Source organism: Coregonus clupeaformis, chromosome 16 (assembly GCF_020615455.1).
Source record: "Coregonus clupeaformis isolate EN_2021a chromosome 16, ASM2061545v1, whole genome shotgun sequence".
NCBI classification, from domain to species: Eukaryota; Metazoa; Chordata; class Actinopteri; order Salmoniformes; family Salmonidae; genus Coregonus; species Coregonus clupeaformis.
The window spans coordinates 57,821,678-57,845,953 of record NC_059207.1 but is presented as its reverse complement, the minus strand read 5'-3'; the positions used below and the strand labels follow the sequence as shown (position 1 = coordinate 57,845,953).

Sequence of the window (24,276 nt, the reverse complement as noted above, 5' to 3'; positions counted from 1 at the left end):
TCCCTCCAGCCTCCACTGATGTACATTTCCTCCTCTCTCTTTCTAATAGACACACCCTCTCTGAGTTTCCTCCTCCCACTTTATATATCTAGCCACACCCTCTCCGAGTTTCCCCCTCCGACATTGTCTGTCCAGCCACGCCCCCTCTCTGAGTTTCCACAGTTCAACAGACAGTATCTGTGTTAAAGGAGAGCTGCACCTGCCATGGAGACAACAGGTGATTAGTAAAGGATAAAATACAGTCAAGTTTACTTACAGTTAAGTACTTACTTAATACTTATTAAGTTTAAGTGTGATCTGCACAGTGTGTCTATGTAGACAACATCCCATCTAACTTTCTCAGTCTTCTCCTCTCCCCTTCACACCCTCTCCTCCTCTTTCTCCTCCTCGCTCTTCCCGCCTCTCACCCTCTCCTCTTCAAAGCTGATGAGGCCCTCATCGTCGTCACTCTCCAGTTCCCCCGGCTCTTCGCTGACCAGGGCGCTGAGCTCCGTATTTGCAGGCCGGGGCCTCAGCAGGCTGAGCAGGCGCTGCAGTGGCGACTGGCCTCCAGCAGGGGGGGAACTCTCCTGCTGCTCCAGGTTGTCACTTTGCTTCTTGGCAAAGTTCACAAACACCTGTGGGAGGGAGAGAACGCAGAGAAACAAAGACAAGGGGATATAATTGATACTTTTTAGCATAGATGTTTCAGATGCAAGGCCTTCCTCAAGTCAACAAACAAAAATGAAAGGGAGCAATGATCAATGTCTGTGCGTGCACAGATTTAAAATCAAATTCTCTATGACATTTTTTAAATAAACATTTAAAATCACCTAATCTGTACCGCGTCAGTGTGGAAATTACTAATACACAGCGTGAGAGTAACTCACGTTGTCCAGTGTGGTCTGGCTGACAGAGTAGTCCTCTATCCCCAGCACCTCCACCACCTGCTCCATCTTACTGAACACCTGGGCCAGGGAGATCCTCTCGGACTTCAGCTGGAACTGGACCTTAGTGTGGTGGCGCTCCTGTGGATGGATCCAATTAAATTCAAACAACTTGTCTTACTTGCACTCACACCTACAGTTGTGTTTTCTTCCTGCCACTGATTCTGCTGATAGAAAAGTCTACCTGCAATAACTGGGATGTGTGGTTGTTCTTTCTAACTAAACTTAGGGCTCTATTCAATCTGTAAAGCTGAAGCTTTAATTTAATGGTAATTTCCGATTGAGCCGACGACATACGCCCAGTTTATCGTGAATGCATTCTCTGCTAAAGCAGGAACATTGCCTTTAAATTTAAATCACGCTGTAAAGCTGAACTTCCTCGATGTGGATTGAACAGAGCCCTAATTGAATGCACTGACTGTAAGTCGCTATGGATAAGTTTCAAGTTTTAATGTCACGTGTACAAGTTCAGTGAAATGCCTTTCTTGCAAGCTCCAAACCCAACAATGCAGTAATCAATATCAATGTAGCACTAAAAATAGCATAAGAGCGTCTGCTAAATGACAAATATAATGTGTACCTTTAGTACAGCCTCAGGGAAATTCCTGTTGAAGAATCTCACCACCTCCTTCACACTGGAACTGGTTCTAGTCCGCACTGTGATCATGTAACCATCACCAAACCTAAGGAAGGAAGGGACACAACCAGGGTGAGAGTAGACATAACATACAGGCCATGATTGCTTCATTTATAAATTCATCCTTCCTTCCTATCTTCCTTGAAGTAATCACAGATCTAAATTGGTTGGATTGGGACAGTAATAGGGTGGTGACCTTGCTTACATCTATCTAATCTCAAGGAAATAAGGAAGGAAGGATGCATTTCTGAAGTATTTAAACAGGGCCACAGATTACATAACAGGATGTGTAACCAAACAAACAACAATTCGAAGGGTGGAGGAAATAGAAAAAAAGAAGAGTGATGCAAAGGTGATTGCAGATGAGTTGGCATCCCATAATGTCTTAAGCTTCTGGTTGGCCTAGCAACAGAGTGAGGCCACACCCAGCATTAGCTGAGTGAGTGTGCACTTCTTCTGACCTGTTCTTGAGGTGTTGGATGCTGCCCAGGCATTTGAACCTGCCGTTGACCATGATGCCTAGTCTGGTGCACAGAGCCTCACATTCCTCCATACTGCAGAGACAGAGACATTCACAGTTGACATTTTAGTCATTTAGCAGACAGAGCGACAGTCACCGCTATCATCAGAATCAGTGCCAGGAGGAAAAAACAAGCGTGGGTGTGAGTGTAAGGCAGGGGATAGCAGATGATAACACACTTCTTACCCACACACTTCAATAATACAGGCAATAGTGTCGTATATGAAGATTATGACGTTGTTAATGTTTTAAGTGGAATCGGAGAGAATGTTTATTTTAGTTCAAAAGTAGCCAGTTGTAGGGTGACGCCCCAGGGGAGACAGGTGATTGGACAGCAGAGGGAGCAACCCATATTTTCGCATTGTTTATAAGTATGGGCTAGACGAAGAAGAGGTTAGAGCAGCCATTGCAATCTGGGACGTTGCTCTCCGGGTGATCTTGACACCTGTAACTCATGCTGAAAGCTTGTGATATGAATAAACTTATGATCAAAGGTTCAGTATGAGCGGACTCCTTTGTTTATCAGCAATAATTGCCAGCATTTACTCGATACGACAATAGTAAATACATTAGCAGCACACAGTATGCAGTACATGTCTGATGAGAATGAGTGTCTCACCTGTGTGATGTCAGCACCACAGAGCGTCCCGTCTTGATGATGTCAAGGATGAGGTTCCAGAGGAATCTGCGGGCCTTAGGGTCCATCCCTGTAGTAGGTTCATCCTGGACAAACATACAGAACAGGACACAATCAGAGCTGAGTGTCTCCTATCTTATCCAGAGGAGAATATGTATTTTTGTAAGTCTTTTAGAAGTTTTCAAACAAAAGACAAGACAGAAATTAAGAGAAAGTACAAATATAATAAAAGGAAAATTAGCCAGAGCCCTATGGCACCCTATTACCGATATAGTGCATTACTTTTGACCAGAGTCTTATTGGCCCAGGTCAAAAGTAGTGCACTATATAGGGAACTGGGTGCCATTTTGATTCACTCCCATGGTGATGGGGTTGAGTGAGTCTAACCAGGAAGATAAGAGAGGGGTATCCAATGAGGGCGATGGCAGTAGACAGCTTGCGCTTGTTTCCCCCACTGTAGGTGCCAGCCGGCTTGTCTGCATACTTGGACAGCTCCAGCTTCTCTAGGGCCCATGAGACCACCTGAGAGGGGAAGATTCAAGTAATAGAGGAACTTTTCAACAACACCGATTCAGAAAAATCACACAGTAATATAATATTGTGAATGCGAAATGTGGAATGTGTGTGTGTGTGTGCATCCGTTTGTGTGTGTGTGCAGCCTGAGAGTGTGTGTGTGTGTGTGTGTAGTAGCCGTACCCTCTGCTCGTCCTTCCAGGGGATGCCTCGGAGGCGTGTGTACAGCTCCAGGTGCTCTCTGGCTGTCAGGTCTTCAAATAAGGCATCAAACTGAGGGCAGTAACCAATGCTCTGCTGCACTCTCAACAGCTCCCTCAGGATACTGACAACACAACACAGATCAACAACAGTACCTGGGCCCGTATTCATAAAGCGTCTAAGAGTAGGAGCACTGATCAAGGCTCAGGTCCTCCCTGTCCATATAGTCTTATTCATTATGATCTAAAAGGCAAAACTGATTATAGATCAGCACTCCTGAGACACATTATGTATACGGGCCATGATATACTTAACGTCAGATTTTACTTTTCGTAGCAGGTCAGGAGAATTTATGCAGCAGGTTAGGAGAATTAGGTTAGATTAGGAAAAGGGTTAGGTTAACTAAAATGCAAATAATATATACTTTTGACGTTAATTTGACAAATACTGTATTCCTTCAAGTCCCCTGTAGCTCAGTTGGTAGAGCATGGCACTTGCAATGCCAGGGTTGTGGGTTCGTTTCCCACGGGGGGCCAGTATGAAAATGTATGCACTCACTAATTGTAAGTCGCTCTGGATAAGAGCGTCTGCTAAATGTATATACAGATTTGTTACTAAAACTAGCATAACACACTGAGACATGCATTAGCAATAACCACATCAATCTCAGGTAGGCTACACTACCAGTATCTGATATCAACTTTTACTAAGACTAGCATAAAGCATTGAGATTTGTGTTAGCATTGTGCTTAAAGACCCATCTGGGGTGCGTCCCAAATGGCACCCTGTTCCCTATATAGTGCACTACTTTTGACCAGGGCCCATCAAAAGTAGTGCACTATAAAGGGAATGGGGTGCAATTTGGTACGCACGACTGGTATATATTTAAAATACCTATTTCCCCCTATGAAAGCCTCTCCTCCCGTGGTGCTCTCGTCTCCAGTCAGCATCTTAAAGGTGGTGGTCTTCCCTGCTCCGTTCACCCCCAGGAGGCCGAAACACTCCCCAGGACGCACGCCCAAACACAGCCGGTCAACAGCCAAGATACGCCCCATCTTCCTCGACTTGTACACCTAGTGACACAGCGCATGGTATAAGGAGGTGGCTATTTATGCATTGTTCAGTTTACATAACTCTAAAGTTTAAATTGCCTCCTTGTAATGCCATTGTTGAAGAAAAATGTCTAATTCAAATCATGCTGCCAGATTATAATGAGGTTCACAGTATTTTTTGCACAGATCTGTTCTGTTTTACGCCACAAAAATGTTGCCGCTAGTTAGTGCTGAGCGATTAACCAAAATGGTGGTTATTTTTCAGTTTTTAAACAACTAATTGATGACATCAGTTAAATTATTTGAATTCCATTTTATTTCATATTTTTTCCTGTGAGCTCAATGCGCATATTGCGCAGTTTCTCTAGAGATAAATCAGATCAAGCCCGAACTGTGCGATGTAGTAGGGAGTTGTAGTTTCCAACAGGCCAATATTCTACATAGTTTAGCGCAGAAAACGTGTTAATTAACTACAATAACCATAATCCATTGCGCGCCTACTTTTCCGTTCCGTGTGTTTCTTTTACGCCTGCTACGTTAGTGTGGGGCAGACACAGAGAGGGAGAGAAGAGAGAAGAATGCGCGCGATAGAAAGGGATAGAGAGCAGTTGCTTCGTGAGGTATCTCTAACTGAAAATACATTATCTAAGTCAGGGATGTGAAACTTTGATCATGAGTGGCCGCAGTTGCTCGCAGGCCTACATCAATACATTTTAGAGTTAATATCGTGCAATTCTACACATGGGGCGTAGATAAAATGTTGCAGTTTTAAAGCAAGCTTGCTGCAATTCTACACATTTTGCCATGGGGCGAAGAGGAAAATGAGCTGTTTTACAATATGATATCTGAGTGAGACTGACTAACAAAATCAATGGTTACTAAGTTTAGATAGCTGGCCACTAGACTGACTTACATCTATAAAATGTTAGCTGACCTGGCTAATTGAGTGACTATCAGTGACTGACATAACAAGAGAAAAACTGCTGATGCACAACCACATTTCGAAATTGCACCTTGTGTATTCTACTATTCTAACTCTCAACAGTAAGTTGAGACCCCGACTGAGTTCCTAAAAAAAGGATATACAGTATCAGTCAAAAGTTGAGACACCTACTCATTCAAGGGTTTTTCTTGATTTTTACTATTTTCTACATTGTAGAATAATAGTGAAGACATCAAAACTATGAAATAACACATATGGAATCATGTGGTAGCCAAAATAGTGTTGAACAAATCAAAATATATTTTATATTTGAGATTCTTCAAATAGCAACCCTTTGCCTTGATGACAGCTTTGCACACTCTTGGCATTCTCTCAACCAGCTTCACCTGGATTGCTTTTCCAACAGTCTTGAAGGAGTTCCCACATATGCTGAGCACTTGTTGGCTGCTTTTCCTTCACTCTGTGGTCCGACTCATCCCAAACCATCTCAATTGGGTTGAGGTCAGGGGATTGTGGAGGCCAGGTCATCTGATGCAGTATTCCATCACTCTTCTTCTTGATAAAATAGCCCTTACACAAACTGGAGGTGTGTTGGGTCATTGTCCTGTTGAAAAACAAATGATAGTCCCACTAAGCCCAAACCAGATGGGATGGAATATTGCTGCAGAATGCTGTGGTAGCCATGCTTGTTAAGTGTGCCTTGAATTCTAAATAAATCACAGACAGTGTCACCAGCAAAGCACCCCCACACCATAACACCTCCTCCTCCATGCTTTACGGTGGGAAATACACATGCGGAGATCATCCGTTCACCCACACCGCGTCTCACAAAGACACGGCTGTTGGAACCAAAAATCTCCTATTTGGACTCCAGACCAAAGGACAGATGTCCACCGGTCTGATGTCCATTGCTCGTGTTTCTTGGCTCAAGCAAGTCTCTTCTTCTTATTGGTGTCCTTTAGTAGTGTTTTCTTTGCAGCAATTCGACCATGAAGGCCTGATTCACGCAGTCTCCTCTGAACTGTTGATGTTGAGATGTGTCTGTTACTTGAACTCTGTGAAGCATTTATTGGGGCTGCATTTTCTGAGGCTGGTAACTCTAATGAACTTACACTCTGCAGCAGAGGTAACTCTGGGTCTTCCTTTCCTGTGGCGGTCCTCATGAGAGCCAGTTTCATCATAGCGCTTGATGGTTTTTGCAACTGCACTTGTCACAACACAACTGATTGGCTCAAACACATTAAGAAGGAAATAAATTCCACAAATTAACTTTTAAGAAGGTACACCTGTTAATTGAAATGCATTCCAGGTGACTACCTCATGAAGCTGGTTGAGAGAATGCCAAGAGTGTGCAAAGCTGTCATCAAGGCAAAGGGTGGCTATTTGAAGAATCTGTTTGTTTAACACTTCTTTGGTTACTACATTATTCTATATGTGTTATTTCATAGTTTTGATGTCTTCACTATTATTCTACAATGTAGAAAATAGTAAAAATAAAGAAAAACCCAGGAATGAGTAGGTGTCTCCAAACTTTTGACTGGTAGTGTATATATATACAGTATGTTTCTTTGGGGGGGGTCCGAGGAATTGAACTGAGGGCCTTCAAAAGAGCCGCATGCCACCAGTTGCCCATCCCTGATCTAAGTGATTGATAGTTCAGCAGTCATAAAAGTATGCTTTATTTACTTTGAAGAACTATTAAAATAGGGATTTTGTCAGACAGCAGCTCTATAGAGATAAGATGACTTGGAATGAAATAATAAAGTCATCAAATAAAACAAATGTGATATACACAACAACTGAAATATTTTATTAAAGTACAGTAATGTGAATAAATGATGGTTAATAAGTGATAAGCAGTAATGGGCAGTCACTACCATCATGGGACTTGTATTAATTGTTTTATTCTGTGTTGTTATAGCATTCAACCCACATAATGTAAAGTGCATTTAATGTTTAAAAAATATATAGAAACCGAAAACCGTGATCTTTAAAAAAAATTATCGAACCGAAACGACCTCAAAAGCACAAATCGCTCCGCATTACCCTTAGTGTCTATTGATACTCAGTTGACCTTAATGCTATATTGATTAAACCTACTATACACTGATCTATTCTGGTCCTGAAGCTAAATAAAGCACATTGGGTCCTCTGTGTCTGTCTGACCTTGGTGAGGTTGTCAATCTTCAGCATGTCGTTGTCAGCATCTCCTCTCAGTACTCTCCGTCTCTCACAGGCCACATCCACATCATCATCTTCTATGGGCTGGCTGCTCACTGGTACTCTCCTGTTACAGTACACACACACACCACACACACAAACACTCAGGGGCTGCACAGAACTAGAGCACTGCAGTGGATCATATTGGTGTAACACACACACACACACTAACGCATTCACATTGCACATATAGCACATTTGCATGCGCCTACACACATGAGCGGACACACTCACGAGGGTTTCCTGAGGAAGTTGTACTGGCACAGGATGGTGATGAAGAATCCTACAAAGCCCTCGATTGTCATGGCTACCAGCCCTCTAGTCACAATGTCCCACTCAAATGGAGACTTGATCTTGTCAAACTGACCTGAGAGTGAAATATTTAAGAGAGATTGAATAGATTGATTAAATTCAACAGGAGGAGGGCAGGATTCAAATAAGTAAGTAAGTAAGCCTTATCCAAGCCAATATGGCCCATAGGGCAGGAGCCTATCTCCTGTTTCTGTGGCATGAGGCAGCTTGAGTACACCCCCTGTAACTGTAACAATAAATTGAACTGTAACAATACCTATTTTAGCATAGTACTCATTGATGTATTCGTTGTATGCCATTTCCATCAGGCCGTGACCCAGGTTGTAATTTGGGAAGATAAGGAAACAGGACTTTAGGTAGCTGTTCACCAGTTTCAGATCCTGCAGGGAGAGACCAAAAGACAGTGGTGTGAGGATATGTTCAATATAGGGTTGCAAAATTCTGGTAATCTTCCCAAAATTCTTAGGTTTTTCAGAAATCCTGGTTGGAAGTTTCTGGATTTCCTGCTTCTTCCCTCCTGATTTTCGGCAACTTCCAACTGGAATTTCAGAAAATCCTTGGGGAAAGATGTCAGTACATCAATACTGTCAGCAGAGTAAGAAACACACCTTGTCATGCTCAAAGAGCTGCAGCAGGAACGTGGCCACTGTGGCAGTTATGCCTATGAAAAGGTTGATGACGATGAGGAACACATAGGCCGTGCTGGGCACCTCGAAACAGAAGGAGGCCGGGTACATGATAGGAGTGATAGACCACCTGACGGGAGGGAGGGAGGGAGAGAGAGAGAGAGAGAGAGAGAGAGAGAGAGAGAGAGAGAGAGAGAGAGAGAGAGAGAGAGCGAGAAAGAAAGAAAGAAAGAAAGAGAGAAAGAATAAATTGAACTGTAACAATACCTATTCAAGAAAATGCCCTTCTAACAGGTGTACCTTCTTAAAAGTTAAGAAAGAAAGAAAGAAAGAAAGAAAGAAAAAAAAGAAAGAAAGAAAGAAAGAAAGGATGAATGATAATAGGCCATATTCATTAAACATTCATTACAGTTTCTTGATATCGTCAAAGACAGTTATGAATAATGCATTACTGTTCTTAAATGATGTCATCAAGGGAACAATATCTATGCTTTTTTCCCAAGTTACCTAAATCCAAAAGCTATTTTTCTGCATATCCCTCATAATGGGTCTTCAGTGAAGTGCACTCACCCGTAGAGGAGGAAGAGAGACAGGACCGCAGGGAAGTTGGTTGGGGATGTATACGCAGGAAGGTCAAAGACAAACAGGATAAGGACACAGCACGTGGCAGGCACCAAGTAGTTCAACTAAGAGGCAGAGAGAGACAGCAGAGTTTCAGTTAGATAGGCTGGCAGAAATAGACAATATCACTCAAATATTCATAGTTCCCTCTGTGGATGAACAGTACAAACAGACAGAAGACAGACAGGCCCTGGTTGGACTTGTTTCAGAGAGTACGGCTATAGGGAGAACGCACACAATAACACACTTCAACCCCCCTCACCATGTCCCATATATAGTTAGCCAACCAGTAGATGACAGGGTCACATCCAGACACAAACTGCAGGTGCTTGGCCTTGGTCGACTTCTCTGCCACCAGAAAGACCACAAAGCTGGCTGGTACAAAGGACATGGCCACGATAATGAAGATAGCTATCACCACATCAGTGCCCTGGAGCCTGGAGGGACCAAGAAAAACTTACTAAGACAGTGTCTGCATCCCAAATGGCACCCTATCCCCTATATAGTGCAATAGGGAGTAGCGTGCCATTTGAGACACTGTCAGGTACTTTTCAGAAATGTTGTGCCACATACAGTATAATATACAGTAACTCAATGCATAAATTCTTACAAATAGTCCAGAGAGAGGCTTGCACTGGTGCGGTTCATGGGGTGGTTGGTCAGTGTGATTCCTGCAGAACCAAACACACATCAACAACGGGGTTTAGATGGGAACAGATACTGTACATCCCCATAGAAGATCCCCAGATACTAATACAAGGAACTTTGAAAATACATTTTCACATAAACAAACTATCCAATTCAAATAATCCCAGCCAGAGTGCCAGCCTGTTTGTGTTATAATGCCAACTCCTTGTCGCCTGAGAGGAAGAGGTGAAGTGAGAGTCTTGACTCCGCCCTAAATCTGTCCGTGCGAAAATACAGCGTGAAGCAGACCAAGTGGGGATTTTTTGTATGGAGGTCGAATTTGGTTATTTGATCTAATAGAAGTTTTGTAATGTTTAGGTTTTTACGAATGTATTGATATAAGTGGCATTCTGGCAACTTTGAGAAAAACGATTTTATATCGGAGTTGTGCCTGTATTGGCCCTCTCATTGGCAAACATTTTCCCGCCTCCTCGCGTCTGCCTTCATTTATTCCCATTGTTAGAGTGGTCAGTCCAGTATCTTGTCAGTATATAGATAATATGTGTTGTCACTCATTGTCATTGCCTTGACAGCAATGGAGTGGGCAAGATAAAAAACGGATCTGGAACCAGGCTTCTGAGTATGTATAGGTAACTGCCAAAATAAAATAAACACCGACATAAAGTGTCTTGGGCCACAACGAGTCGCCAGAACAGCTTCAATGTGCCTTGGCATTGATTCAAAAACTGTCTGTAACTCTATGCAACACCATTCTTCCATGAGAAATTCCGTCATTTGGTGTTTTGTTGATGGTGGTGGAAAATGCTCCAGAAGCTTCCATAAGTTCTCAACTGGGTTGAGATCAGGTGACGGACACACACACACACACCCATTAAAAAGCCCTATGCTCCTTTGAGAGCCCTCTTTAACAGTCACTGAGGTCTCTTCTAGCCATGGTTGCCAGAATAACGGGCAACTGGGCATTCTCATACATCACCCTAAACATGATGGGATGTTAATTGCTTAATTACCTCAGGAACCACACCTGTGTAGAAGCACCTGCTTTCAATATACATTGTATCCCTCATTTACTCAAGCGTTTCCTTTATTTTGGTAGTTACCGGTATGTCCCCACTCCCCATGGACAGCATCTCTTACCGTATGCAGCAGGGTTGCCCTTGCCTGGAGGCAGGTTGGCACGCAGGATGGCATTGTTGAGGACGTTGAGATAGGTTGGCATGCTGTGGTACCCTTTATTATTGAACAGCACCTATTGGGAGGGGACAATTCTGTCACTGGCAATGACACAGCAGCGCAAATAGCTAAGTGTAATAATAAACCTGTCCATCAAACTGACACTAGAGGTCCATCTCAAATGGCACCCTCTTCCCTATATAGTGCACTACACCCTCGCCCTTTCAAGAAAATGCCCTTCTGCTCACCTGAGCTGATCTGCGCACTGCTATTTTGCGAACCATGGGCGGAGTCTTTTTCCCAAAGGATGCTGGGACTGATTTCTGTATGTTGCCTACTGTGAGTCCTCCATATCTAGGAGAGAGGGAGGGAGAGAGAAAATAAGATATTGAAAGTGTGTGTATGCGTCGCTGCCCGACCCCGATTAGTCTGTTACCTGTGCAGGCGCAGTCTGTCGGAGGTGTAGAGGAGATACTCTGACACGTTGCGCCCGGTGATGTCTACCAGAATGTCCCCGGTGACCACCTTCATGAGGGGCGGCCGCCCCCCCACCCCGCTGGGGCAGGAGAAGCCCGTACCCTGCATGGAGCAGATACAACGAACAGGCTCCCGGATGGACAGAGGCAGGGTGGGGGGAGAAGTCACTGTTTCTGAAGACAGACACACAGACAGAGGCAGGATGTTTAGGGAGACTACTGTACAGGACTCTAGTAAGTAGAGTAGGTAAATAAGCCTTGTCTGAGACAGAATGGCCGACACAGGACTCCACTGTAGCTATCAAATACAATTATATAATGTGATATAATGCTATTATATGACAGAGTGTACATGTACTATAATACAGTATGATTTGATAAAGTATTAGCCTACATACAAATTACCTTTTAGATAGTTTTTACCACCTGAGAATTGAGCACAGTGGTGGGAGGGGCGCAAAGACTTACCCCTGACAGTGGTAGGAGTGGTGGCAGTGAAGTTCCACAGCCCATCGTCAAAGCGAGTGTCGGGGTCGTCGGAGGGGGCTGGTGAGGGGGGAGGGGGTACGAAGTTGGACAGGGGCACTCCCTGGGTGAAGGAGTCCAGACACATGGAGTCAAAGTAGCGGGCGGCCAGGGTCTTGCTGTTGTTGGCGCTGGGGTTGAGCGTCTGTGCCAGCTGGTCCAGGGTGCTGTTGAAGGGCGTTTTGAGGACGCAGGTGGCACCCACGCCAGATGGCAGACGCAGTGTGTTGGCGATCTTCTGAGGGCTGGCATCTGGGGACAGTTTACTCCTGAGGAGAGGAAGAACAGGAGGCTGTTATAAAGCTACAGACGGAAGCTTTACAACATCCATGGCCTGTAGATTTTGTGTATGATGGGTGATAACTGAGACTCAGATAAGATGCACAAATGAACTAATAATAATACTTGTCAGAACGAAGGATACGATTTGGAATGTGTAAAACAATGCATTTACATTGTGTATATGTTAGCATGAGTGACATACAGTCTCCTACTCCCAGTGTCTGTCTGACCTGTACTGTGGGCGGTCTTCGTTGGCGTAGGGGATGAAGTTGCCACGGGGCTGGGTGTAGTTGTGGTACTGGGATGGGGACAGGATCAGTGGTGGCAGATCTCCTGAAGAACAGAAGAAAGACATCACACAACGATGACCTACAAACACTGACAAACAGCAAAGTCATTTGTAGTTGAACTTGAGGGGAAACAAACGGTACTTGTCTTTCGTGCACTCACACCTGCACTTTTCTTCTTCTTCCTGCCACTGATTCTGCTCATAGTGGCTATTTCGAAGAAGAGTCTACATGCAATAACTGTGATATATGGTTGTTTTCTCCTACTAAACTTAGTTGACTACACTCTGGATAATAGTGCCTGCTAAATGACTAAAATGTCCAAATGTAATGTCACTTGTAGTTGTCCTCACCGATGGAAGGCACAGACAGTGCGACAGTCATGGCCACGCAGACGAAGAATGCGGGCAGCAGGATCTGAGAGAAGAGGCCCTTGGTGTTCCTCTTGGCGCAGTGGAATCTCTTGACGATCAGGCCGTGGAACTGGCGTAGCTTCAGCCACCAGCCCTCCAGCTTGAAGCTGCCCTGCCCCTCCAGGACCACAGGCTCAGGGGAGGCTTCCTCCGCATCCGCTGGAGGTAGAGAGAGATGGAGAGAGACAAAGAGAGACATTAGCAAAGCCTAAAAACACCTCACACAGAGTAAAATAACTCTCATAAGCTCATCCAACCATACTATAGCTCATTGCCCCCTGGTTAAATATAACGAAGATAAAAAAAGGTATTCACTGAGTAACACCCTCTCGATGTCCATCAGTCTCCTCATCCAACAGTGGGACTCTTACCCCTCAGGCTGGTAGAGTGAGGGTCCTGTCCATTGTCGAAGAGGCGGCAGTAGTCTCCGTAGAAGTCTGCGTAGAGCCCTTCCTCATTCCCCCGTACGGACCCCAGGGAGGAGGAGGAGCGCAGGGAGGATTGGCTCTGGCTGAGCCTGGAGCACATCACCAGGCTAGAGAGCTCTACCTCTGGCCTCTCCACACTGCTGCTGCCCCCCGCAGTAGCCCCCTGCCCCGGAACCCCATCACCCTGCGGATAGGGATAAAGCATGTAAAATGAGTAAGCCTTGTCTGATCTAGAACGGCCTAGCAGTAGCTCATCTCATGTTAGCGTGAGGCAGCTTGATGTAGAAGTACACCCCCTGGACAGGACGCAAGTCTATCGCAGGGATGAGAGATGGGTAAGTTAGATTAATCGATTCATTAATTTTGTCATTTTAGCAGACGCTCTTATCCAGAGCGACTTACAGTTAGTGAGTGCATACATTTTCATACTGGCCCCCCGTGGGAAACGAACCCACAACCCTGGCGTTGCAAGCGCCATGCTCTACCAACTGAGCTACAGGGGACTACAATCATCAACTAATAATCAATTCTGAAAGGCATGAGTTGAACTAATCCCTACCTGTGGCTTTCCAGAGCACCCCAGACCCACGGCATCAGCAGGTTTCCCCACTGAGATACCGCCTGGGGAATCCTTCATGTCTGGGAGGAGAGAGAATTTAAGAGATCATGATTAACATTTAAAGAGATATGCAACACCAACACTAAATAGATAACTTGTGAAAAGTCTATATCAGCATTTAGCTATCTGGCAACGCAAACACTGTTTGCAGACTCAACAGAAATGAAATTCATGATGTGTATCATTATTAATGTAATGAAGCCCTCCTAAAATAACTTTATTGATCTGTGTAGCCGCAGACAGACACACTGGGCTTTGGTCCCACACACAAAAATATAATCACTAGAATGGACATCCCTATTCAAGTAAATTAAGCAAATATTGGTGGACTGGCAGCCATTTTGAGTGTACCCATAGAAGTAAAGGCATATTTCTTTGGTCTCACCGGCATCACTGTTCTCCAGGGACTGGTCCTCCTCAGACACCTTGAGGAAGACCTCCTCCAGAGTGGTGTCCATCACCCCGAAGCTGGTCAGAGCCAAGATGGCCAGATTCTGCTCCAATGCCTGGGAATAGGAAATATGGGCTCTGGTCAAAAGTAGTGCACTATAAAGGGAATAGGGTGCAATTTGGGATACAGTCTGAGTCTGTCTGTCTATCTAAGTGTGTACCTGAAAGAGTCTCTAGGTCTTTGTCTGTATGTCTGTCTGAGTGTGTGTACCTTCATCTCTAGGTCTGTGTCTGTCTGAGTGTGTACCTGGAATAGCCTCTCGAAGCAGCCCTTCTTGACAGCCTCAGAGGGCAGCACGTAGGATAGCTCAGTGTTGGAGTCAGACAGCAGCAGACAGGACCCCACAAACTGACGAATGAACTGGGTAACCCGGGCCTCCGAGCAGGGAGACAGGGAGGAGGAGGTGGAGGGGGACAGGGAGGATGAGGAGGGGGACAGGGAGGAGGAGGAAGGGGACAGGGAGGAGGAGGAAGGGGACAGGGTGGAGGGAGGCTGGGGCTGGGTGACCTGGTCTGGAGGCACAAACACACAGCATGATGGATGGAGGGAGGGAAAGGAGGACAAGGTGTGAGCAGAGAGTGGGGCAGCGGGAAAAGTAGAGGACAAAGAGACTTTTCAGAGGCAAAATACTAGCTGTACATGTTCAAAGACTTTGAAAGAGAAAGTAAAGGATATTATAGAGAACACAGGAGGTTGGTGGCACCTTAATTGGGGAGGACAGGCTTGTGGTAATGGCTGGAGCGGAATAAGTTTAATGGTATCAAATACATCAGACACATGGTTTCAATGTGTTTGATTCCATTCGCTCCATTCCGGCCATTATTATGAGCCGTCCTCCCCTCAGCAGCCTCCACTGATAGAGAACAAATCCATCATATTCTAAAAGTGAGGGACAGAGGAAGGCTGTCATTGATAATAGACTGAGACAGCTAGTGACAAAATGAAAAAGAGAAACACACATATAAACATATATGGGGAAAGCCTCACCTCCGCTCTCACTCTGTTTCTTGACCAGGGTGAGTTTGTAGCCGTCTCCGTATGTGCTCTTGAGAAAGAGTGGGGAGCCACAGCACTTGAGTTTTCCATGGGAGATGATGGCTATGCGGTCTCCTAACAGGTCAGCCTCATCCATGTGGTGGGTGGACAGCAGGATGGTGCGACCTAGAAACACAGTTGAAATGTTTCTCTTTCAATATAAACTGAGTGTACAAAATATTAGGAACACCTTCCTAATATTGAAGGTGTTGCCCTCAGAACAGCCTCAATTCGTCGGGCATGTACTATACAAGGTGTCGAAAAAGTTCCACAGGGATGCTGGCCCATGTAGACTCCAATGCTTCCACAGTTGTGTCAAGTTGGCTGGATGTCCAAAGGCACTTCAATCTTTTGTCTTGCCCATTCACCCTCTGAATGGCACACATACACAATCTACAGTATGTCTCAATTGTCTCCAGGCTTAAAAATCCTTCTTTAACCTGTCTCCTCCCCTTCATCTACACTGCTTCAAGTGGATTTAACAAGTGACATCAATAAGGTATTATAGCTTTCACCTGTCATAGAAAGAGCTGCTGGTGTTCCTAATGTTTTGTCACATGTCAATGCATGTGGTGGGTGGACAGCAGAATGGTGCGACCTAGAAACACAATTTTATTTTTATATACATCAATATGTGTTTTGTAAGTGTCAGTGCACTGTATAGGGAACAGGGTGACACTGGTCAAAACCAGTGCACTGTATAGGGAATAGGGTGCCATTTGAGACGCAACCTTAGTGTGGTTGACCCATGTCAACCGTGGTCCTCTGTAGCTCAATTGGTAGAGCATGGCGCTTGTAATGCCAGGGTAGTGGGTTCGATCCCCGGGACCACCCATATGTAAAAATGTATGCACACATGACTGTAAGTCGCTTTGGATAAAAGTGTCTGCTAAATGGCATATTATTAATATGTCTCACCTGTTGTGAGTGTTAGTGTGTGAGTTTGACGCATCATGTCTCACCCTGTTTGTACTTGAGGATGAGGTCCCAGATGGCTCTGCGTGCATAGGGGTCCACCCCCGCCGTGGGCTCATCCAGGATGACGGCCCGGGAGCCGCCCACAAACGCTATGGCCACGGACAGCTTCCTCTTCATCCCCCCAGACAGGGTCTGCACCAGGCTGTGACGCTTATTATTCAACTCTAGATCGTCTATCATCCTGACAACATACACACAACTCATGGTCATTTCAATTATTTTGGGCTGTGGATGGGTATCATTTGTTTCAAAACTATACATATCCTTCCATTGCTGTCAACTGTACTTATATACTATCTACACCCTTCAATTTGAAGAGGTGAGATCCTAATCTAATGCCATGTTGATAGATTAGTTACCACCTTAGGGTCTTTGATTTGGTTAAACCATCAACATGGGATGTGACGTACTTGTCCATCTCCTTGCGGATGTCTTCCTCGGCCATGCCTTTGAGTTTAGAGTAGAACCACAGGTGCTCCTCCACGCTGAGCTTGTCAAAGAGCACATTGTGCTGTGGACACATGCCCAGGTTCTGCCTGATCCGCTCCATGTCAGTACGGATGTCATGGCCGTAGATGGTGGCTGAGCCAGAGGTGGGCGGGAACAGACCTGTCAGAATAGACCTGGGGATCGTAGTGGAGAACCAATGGTAGTTCGTGCTAGGGTTAGTTAGTGGACACGTAAAACATAGGTTATACTGTATTTGAAGGCCATTTTGTGGACATTATGGTGATGTTATGGGAATGTTATGGGAATAATATGGGAACGTCAAGGAAAGATTACGGGAACGTTATGGTGATGTTATAGCCAACATTATGTATGGCCTGTTTATAAATTATCATTACATGACAATTGTTTACACATAGTTCACCTACAATATGGTTTATCAGCAGATGATGAATAGCCCTTCAAACAAAGTCTTACCAAAACATACAACACACATCTCTCTGGGTCTCTCTGTAAATCCACACGTAAACATAACACAAACAACTGGGGACCCTCTGACACACACGTGGGCACACACACATTTTTCTCTCTCACATGGTGGTGGTCTTGCCGGCTCCGTTGTGTCCCAGGAAGGACACCACCTGGTTCTCGTGGAGGTTGAGGCTCAGCTTGTTGAGGGCCAGCTTATTGCCCGTCTTGTAGACCTTGGTCAGCTTGTCTATACAAACCACCAGAGGCAGGTGGCAGGGCTCCTCTTCAATACCACGGATCTCCTCTGGAGGGAGAGAGAGGGAGAGAGAGAGGGGGGAGGATAAAGATGCTGTCTATTACAGAACCAGAGAGAACCTTATTTTGAGATTAGACTTTTTGGTAACACTTTATTTGGATAGTCCCAAGTCAATGCTTTATAGATGTTGAGAAGATGTTCAACTACCTATCAACAATGTTTCTACTAACTATCCACTAACCAAGTCCAAGGTCAGGCTTGGCCCTACCAGATCGCCGGTGTTCCATGGCACACGCCTGGTCCTCCTCCATGACACTCAGCCTGGCCCCTCCCCCCCAGGGCCACTCCCACGTCTCCACACGCCCACTTCCCAGCCAATAGGACTTCTGCAGGGGGAAGTACCACGGCCGAGGCAGCCCATACATCCCTAGAGGATGGGTGAAAAAACCCATTTGGGATTCAGCCCAATTGCTTCCAAAACATATTCAGACAGTCAGTTACAAAATAGGGACACAAAAGGGAGGGATTTTAGTTAGCAGCCAAAGACTTGAAAAATGGAAATCCAAATTGGATGCTGACTGTTTACCTGGATGTACAGCCTCTATGTACCAGGTGAGTACTCCATACACACTAGCATCGATGATGAGCATCATCATGGACAGGCCAAGGTTGAAGTCATCGCCCTCTACAGGTGACTGGTTGATGGTGCGCCACTGGATGCCAACCCCAGCCACCTCATACAGGGCAAAGTACTTCGAGCCCAGGCCGAACGCTGTGGTCGACATTAGAGACTGGAGAGAGGAGAAAATGGGAATAAGGACAATGGACGTGTTAAAAGCTATTGACATGTATGAAGATCAATGTCTTTCAAGAGCTGACTAATTCAGATTGGTTGTGTCAGAGAATATTGCAATTCACGCCTCTTGAAGTTTTGTTTCATCCTGACTTTCAACTACTTTGCTTGAAATTGTTATGATTAAGGACATTTTGATACACCTTTGACACTCAGAAAAAGCCAATTTGACGCAGTGAAAGAGACAAATAACTAAATCTAGCAATGAGCCTGGGGTGATGTTTCTCTCATTAAATATATCCAGACAGTCTAGACATGGGCACAGTATGTGACGACCAAAAAATACCATGTCATGAATAAAGCAGAGAGGGAGAGAGTCAGGGAGGAGAACAAAGTCCAGATCTTACAGCGATGCACTTCTCGAAGGCAGTGATCTTGTCATGGGCCACCTCCTCCCTGATGGCCACGTACATGTATGGGACATAGCTGAGGAAGTAGATTATCCCGCCACACGCTGACGCCAGCTTGGCCTTGGAGTAGATCACTGACACCAGGAAACTGACATACACAGACAGGACACAGACAGATACTGTAAGCATTTACTAATCTTGTTTCTAGACACTTTCGCCCAATGGGCAATAGCCTGGAAATGAGGTTAAGCATTCACAGGTGCTGAATTTCCTCTTCATTTTAGTTTGCTCCTCAATCCATGCACCTTGGTTGAAAAGTTAGGTAGAGAGTGTTCCTATTTGTTAGCATTTACCGACCAGACACGTTCCCTTAGGACGTCTTGCAAAGGAGCTGAGTCACTGTCTGTCTGATACATTAAGGAGATAGCAATTTCTTCCTCATCGAACATTGACATGAAGTGAAACTGAGTGAAACCACTTTTATCAAATCAGCCGTTAAATATCATAGTGACTCATAGTGAGTGATTCATTAGATAAAAATCGCTAACACCCTGAATGTGTGTGACATCCCTGCTGCTCTGATATCACTGCTTTCAGTGAGGATAGCAATAACAGAGAGAGAGAGAGAGAGAGAGAGAGAGAGAGAGAGAGAGAGAGAGAGAGAGAGAGAGAGAGAGAGAGAGAGAGAGAGAGAGAGAGAGAGAGAGAGACCAGTCTAAGCAGAAGTTTCAGTTGCCCCTAGACACTGGTCCATAATGAGTTTCACATTTTTCCCCAATAATGGTTAGAATTTCATGAAGGTAAGCTGATCCTATATCTGCGCCTAAGGCCATGGCAACTTCTATCTGGGACATAGAAAAAGTTGAAAGTTGCAGATATGCTCCCAATCATTCAATTGTTAAATGTACAATTGTTCTTTATAGTATAATAGTCTGTTAGTCTGCACTTCTACTATTTTGGCTGTGTGTCAACTCATGCTTTTTACTAGACTAACATCAGAGCGGTAGTAGTGTCATTACCAGAACATAATGGTGGCGATGGCGTAGATGGAGAGGAAGAGCCAGATGATGAAGATGTCGCTGTGAAGGAGCACCCGGCCGTACTTCAGGATGCCCGTCAGGGCGGTCACTGAGATGGACAACTGGACAAACCCAGTGATGAACCAGGCCACCCAGTGGACCGCGTTGTTCAGGCCCATCATCTTCATCACCTACAGGTCAGGCAGGGAGGATACAAGTTACTTTCCATAAGAGGTAAATGCATACAAAACATTTAATTGAAATCAATATTTATCCAGCAGGGGGCAGAAGAGAGGCAACAAACATGAGCGACATCATCCTGCTATAGGATGCCGAACAAAGGCAGAGAGTAGATGGCTTTAGTGTTGCTGCACCAATGTCACAGACAGACAGACATTGAATAGGATATGCATCCTAAATAGCACCCTTTTCCCTATATAGTGTACTAATTTTGACCAGAAGTCTGGTCAAATGTAGTGCACTATAAAGGAGTTGCCATTTGGGACACACACGGAGACCCTAGTGTAGCTGCAGGCAGTCTCACCTCTTTGAGCCGGTGCTCCTTCTCAGCCACAATGTGTTGGATCATCATGGCTACAGAGTAGACCCAGGAGATCACCATGCACAGAGGCATCATGTGCTCGATCACAAACAGGAAGCTATGGACCAATGACAGACAGGACAAATCACTCGCTCAACGCTAAACCTCGTTTAGATCTATTATTGAATAATGTGGCAATTGAGCAAGTTGAAGAGACTAAACTGTTGGGTGTAACCCTAGATAGCAAGCTTTCATGGTCAAAACATATAGACTCAATGGTTTGCTAAAATGGGAAGAGGTCTGTCCATGATAGGGAGTTGCTCTGCCTTCTTGACATCTCAGTCAACCAGACAGGCCCTACAGGCCCTAGTTTTGTCGCACCTGGACTACTGCCCAGCTGTGTGGTCATGTGCGGCAAAGAAGGACATAGGTAAATTGCAGTTGGTCCAGAACAAAGCAGCACGTATCGCACTTGTACACAGAGGGAAAGTGTCAGTAACATGCATGTCAGTCTCTCCTGGCTCAAAGTTGAGGAGAGATTGACTGCATCACTATTGGTCTTTGTGCAAGGTATTGATGTGTTGACTGTACAGAACTGTCGGTACAAGACAAGACATGCAACCAGAGGTTTCTTCACAGTCCCTAGCTCCAGAACAGAGCCTGGGAAACGCACAGTATTAAATATGACTACATGACTCCATGGAACCCAAGGTAACTCAAGCTAGCATTAAACCAGATTCAAAAAACCAGATAAAAGAACACCTTACTGCACAAAGGGGACTGTGAAGAGACACACCCATTTTATATATCTTGTATTGTAATTTGCAATGTACTGTGTATTAGACCTAGATATGGTGTGTACTGTATGTACTGACATGTAGGCTGTGTGACGTTTTACATTTATTTAGTTCTTGACAAATAATGTTCTGTACTATGTATTATGTCATGTTTCATGTGGACCCCAGGAAGAGCAGCTGATGCTTTTGCAGCGGCTAATGGTCATCCTAATAAATAACAAATACCAATACTATCATACGAAGGTCTAAGGGCTGAATCGTGTATGATTTGAATGTTGGTACAAAACTCTCATTGATATTCATAACGCATGAAATATGCATAAGATGCACGAACATTAAAATCACATGCATCTTAAGCATAGTCCCGTGTAGCTCAGTTGGTAGAGAATGGCGCTTGCAACGGCAGGGTTGTGGGTTCGATTCCCACGGGGGGCCAGTATGAAAAAAAAAAATATATGCACTCACTAACTGTAAGTCGCTCTGGATAAGAGCGTCTGCTAAAATGTAAAATGCATAGGAGGCTGGTGGGAGGAGCTATAGGAGGACGGGCTCATTGTAGTGGCTAGAATGGAATAAATGGAACAGAGTCAATTGTGGTTTCCATTGACTCTATCTATCTAATGTGCAAGGACAATGTAATGTGATTACCTCAGAATTAACATAGAACTAGTGCCAGAATTAATTGTTATTTTGGGCTGAGCAACTATAAGAAAAACACAATGTGAGAAGAGGAGAGGTATATAGAGAGAGTTCCAGGTCTTACTCGTCTCTGGTGTAGCAGGGGTAAGGGAACATCTGAACATAGTTGCCAGGCTCCACCACGTCATGGCCCACAAACGTATTAATGATGGCTCTCTCCATCATATCTGAGGACACACGCATGCAGGCATGCAAACACGCACGCCGACACACACACACACACACACACACACACACACACACACACACACACACACACACACACACACACACACACACACACACACACACACACAGCAGAGATGACAGGGCCACTCTACACCTTAGTGAGTAAGCCTTCCCATCAGGTTTTCCCCTAAACATACAGAGAGAACGTGCTGGATCTGCAGCTTGGCGTTGGTACCCACACAGGTGTGCCAACCTCAGGATCACTAGGGTAAGCAGTTTACCCCAATAAATCCTTCTCTTAATAAAACAACAGCAAAAAATAAGTTTGACATAACAATTGTGTCCTCCGTGAACGTGCGTTTGGCATGTGATATATAGTCTATAGTCTTTAGTCTATGTATAGCCTATTTATAGTGTTGCCTTCGGCAGATAACGCTGAAACAACAAGTACAGCTTTGAGTACTTCATTACTACTAAGCAAGAGGAATGAGAAACATACCAACGACACAACAACATTTGGAAATGCCATACCAGCATTAAAATTCTGTATAAAACACTAATTAGAGGCAACAGTGTTCTTCATTTGAATTAATTTGATATAGCCAGGGTGCCAATCTATTCTGCTTTGGTTAAAGGGGTACTTTGTGATTTTGGCATGCTAGCAGATACCCATAGACTTCCAGTCATTGTGCTAACACTAGTTAGCATTGGCTCGCGAAACGACCTCTAACTTCCTTCATACTGGACACAGAGACATAAAAATGGGGAAGTAGATATAGTGCCAAAATCCCGAAGTATCCCTTTAATGCCTTTGTGGCTGTGATGCTGATGATAATGGCTAGAGTTGTCTAGAGTTGTCTAGAGTTGGATAGAATTTGATATAATTGTCTAGAGTTGGCTAAAGTTGGCTCAAGTTAGCTACAGTTGGCTAAACTTGGCTAGAGTTGGCTAGAGTTGACAACATTTCAGTCTACATTTACAACACTTCCGTAGACAAGATGGAGGATTCTGGTCACGTACCCTGGATCCACACAAAGCCGTAGAGGAAGTAGAACTTTCCCCCCGTGTTGGGCCCCGGGCGCCAGTAGGCCCGGCGGATCTCGTTGGTTTTCTCTGTGAAACTAGAGTTCTGTCTGATCTTATAGAGGACATGAGGAGGCAGGGAGCCATCTATGTTGGTCTGGAATATCACACCTGGTCGAAAGGGAGGGGGACATTATGTACAATATATATTTTACATGATTTCCTCATAATATGAAGTCTATTCCGATTGGAGGCTAGCTGCATGCCACAGCTGCTGCCCTTTCAGTCATATCCATCTGGCTACCTGGGCCTGGCCATTAGCCATTATCTGTTTTTACTGTAATGCCTGATCGAGTGCCAAAGACACATTTCCATTTTGTGATAATGTAATGGACACTAAAGTTGTCATATCCTATCCTTTCTTATGATTAAATCAAGTAGTCTGTCCACTGCAGTGGTTAGTGTACTCACTGGCAAACACTGAGATGTTATCATGGTAAGCTTGGTTCAGTGTGTAGTTGACGATGCTGTCCTCATCCGGAAAACCCTTGAAGATATCCACACTGACCTGGAACAAGAAGAATAATACTTTATTGATCCATTTTCCTTGCAGTCAATGGAAAATTGTCTTCTGCCTTGATCTCAACCCCTCCGAAAGACCCACAAACACACACAGGTTAGAAGGGTTGGAGCAGATGGCAGCCACAGTGCAGTGCCAACCGCCAAGAGCACAGGAAACGTCTATATCGGCAACACTGGTAATAATAGTCCCTGCCCTGGGCTCTGGTCAAAAGTAGTGCACTATATATGGAATAGGGTGCCATTTGGGATGAATCCTGGGACTATTGAATGGAGCTTTGCATCCTGTTCAGAGCGGATTATCAGTGCTCATATTACTGCACGCCTGCTGTCTGTGGCCAGATCAATATACAGTACTCAAGTTCCACTGCTCTTCCTGTGTCAGTCTGAATCAGAACGCCCACCAGAATCATATAAAGCTCTCATGTAATTGATAGTGACCTTGGACGCTCTGAACTTTCCAACCAGGCTACTAATACTAGGTGTACTATTCATCTCTGTTTTTTTGTGTGTTTGTGTGTTTCTTTCTTTCTTTCTCATTCTAGTTTTA

At 44.7% G+C, this 24,276-nt stretch overlaps 1 protein-coding gene across 1 annotated transcript in view; it reads right to left on the bottom strand.

Moving 5' to 3' along the window:
• The window catches only part of abca2 (ATP-binding cassette, sub-family A (ABC1), member 2), an 87,850-nt gene continuing 63,574 nt past the window's right edge, over positions 1-24,276 (bottom strand). Inside the window, exons 13-50 of the mRNA XM_045225801.1 lie at positions 23,619-23,715; positions 23,145-23,318; positions 22,021-22,123; positions 20,464-20,578; positions 19,920-20,110; positions 18,898-19,048; positions 18,284-18,488; positions 17,966-18,124; positions 17,565-17,745; positions 16,934-17,146; positions 16,508-16,704; positions 15,498-15,671; positions 14,757-15,022; positions 14,445-14,565; positions 14,007-14,079; positions 13,384-13,547; positions 12,953-13,171; positions 12,543-12,645; positions 11,974-12,299; positions 11,466-11,679; positions 11,278-11,383; positions 10,994-11,105; positions 9,819-9,879; positions 9,471-9,645; positions 9,158-9,273; positions 8,570-8,717; positions 8,218-8,341; positions 7,884-8,016; positions 7,596-7,716; positions 4,329-4,507; positions 3,417-3,558; positions 3,108-3,242; positions 2,703-2,806; positions 2,025-2,117; positions 1,507-1,609; positions 870-1,007; positions 408-617; positions 1-199 (exon numbers count right to left, since the gene is read on the bottom strand). Coding sequence (XP_045081736.1) covers positions 164-199; positions 408-617; positions 870-1,007; positions 1,507-1,609; positions 2,025-2,117; positions 2,703-2,806; positions 3,108-3,242; positions 3,417-3,558; positions 4,329-4,507; positions 7,596-7,716; positions 7,884-8,016; positions 8,218-8,341; positions 8,570-8,717; positions 9,158-9,273; positions 9,471-9,645; positions 9,819-9,879; positions 10,994-11,105; positions 11,278-11,383; positions 11,466-11,679; positions 11,974-12,299; positions 12,543-12,645; positions 12,953-13,171; positions 13,384-13,547; positions 14,007-14,079; positions 14,445-14,565; positions 14,757-15,022; positions 15,498-15,671; positions 16,508-16,704; positions 16,934-17,146; positions 17,565-17,745; positions 17,966-18,124; positions 18,284-18,488; positions 18,898-19,048; positions 19,920-20,110; positions 20,464-20,578; positions 22,021-22,123; positions 23,145-23,318; positions 23,619-23,715 — 5,682 coding nt within the window. The 3' untranslated portion in view covers positions 1-163. The remainder of the gene's footprint in view (positions 200-407; positions 618-869; positions 1,008-1,506; positions 1,610-2,024; positions 2,118-2,702; positions 2,807-3,107; positions 3,243-3,416; positions 3,559-4,328; positions 4,508-7,595; positions 7,717-7,883; positions 8,017-8,217; positions 8,342-8,569; positions 8,718-9,157; positions 9,274-9,470; positions 9,646-9,818; positions 9,880-10,993; positions 11,106-11,277; positions 11,384-11,465; positions 11,680-11,973; positions 12,300-12,542; positions 12,646-12,952; positions 13,172-13,383; positions 13,548-14,006; positions 14,080-14,444; positions 14,566-14,756; positions 15,023-15,497; positions 15,672-16,507; positions 16,705-16,933; positions 17,147-17,564; positions 17,746-17,965; positions 18,125-18,283; positions 18,489-18,897; positions 19,049-19,919; positions 20,111-20,463; positions 20,579-22,020; positions 22,124-23,144; positions 23,319-23,618; positions 23,716-24,276) is intronic.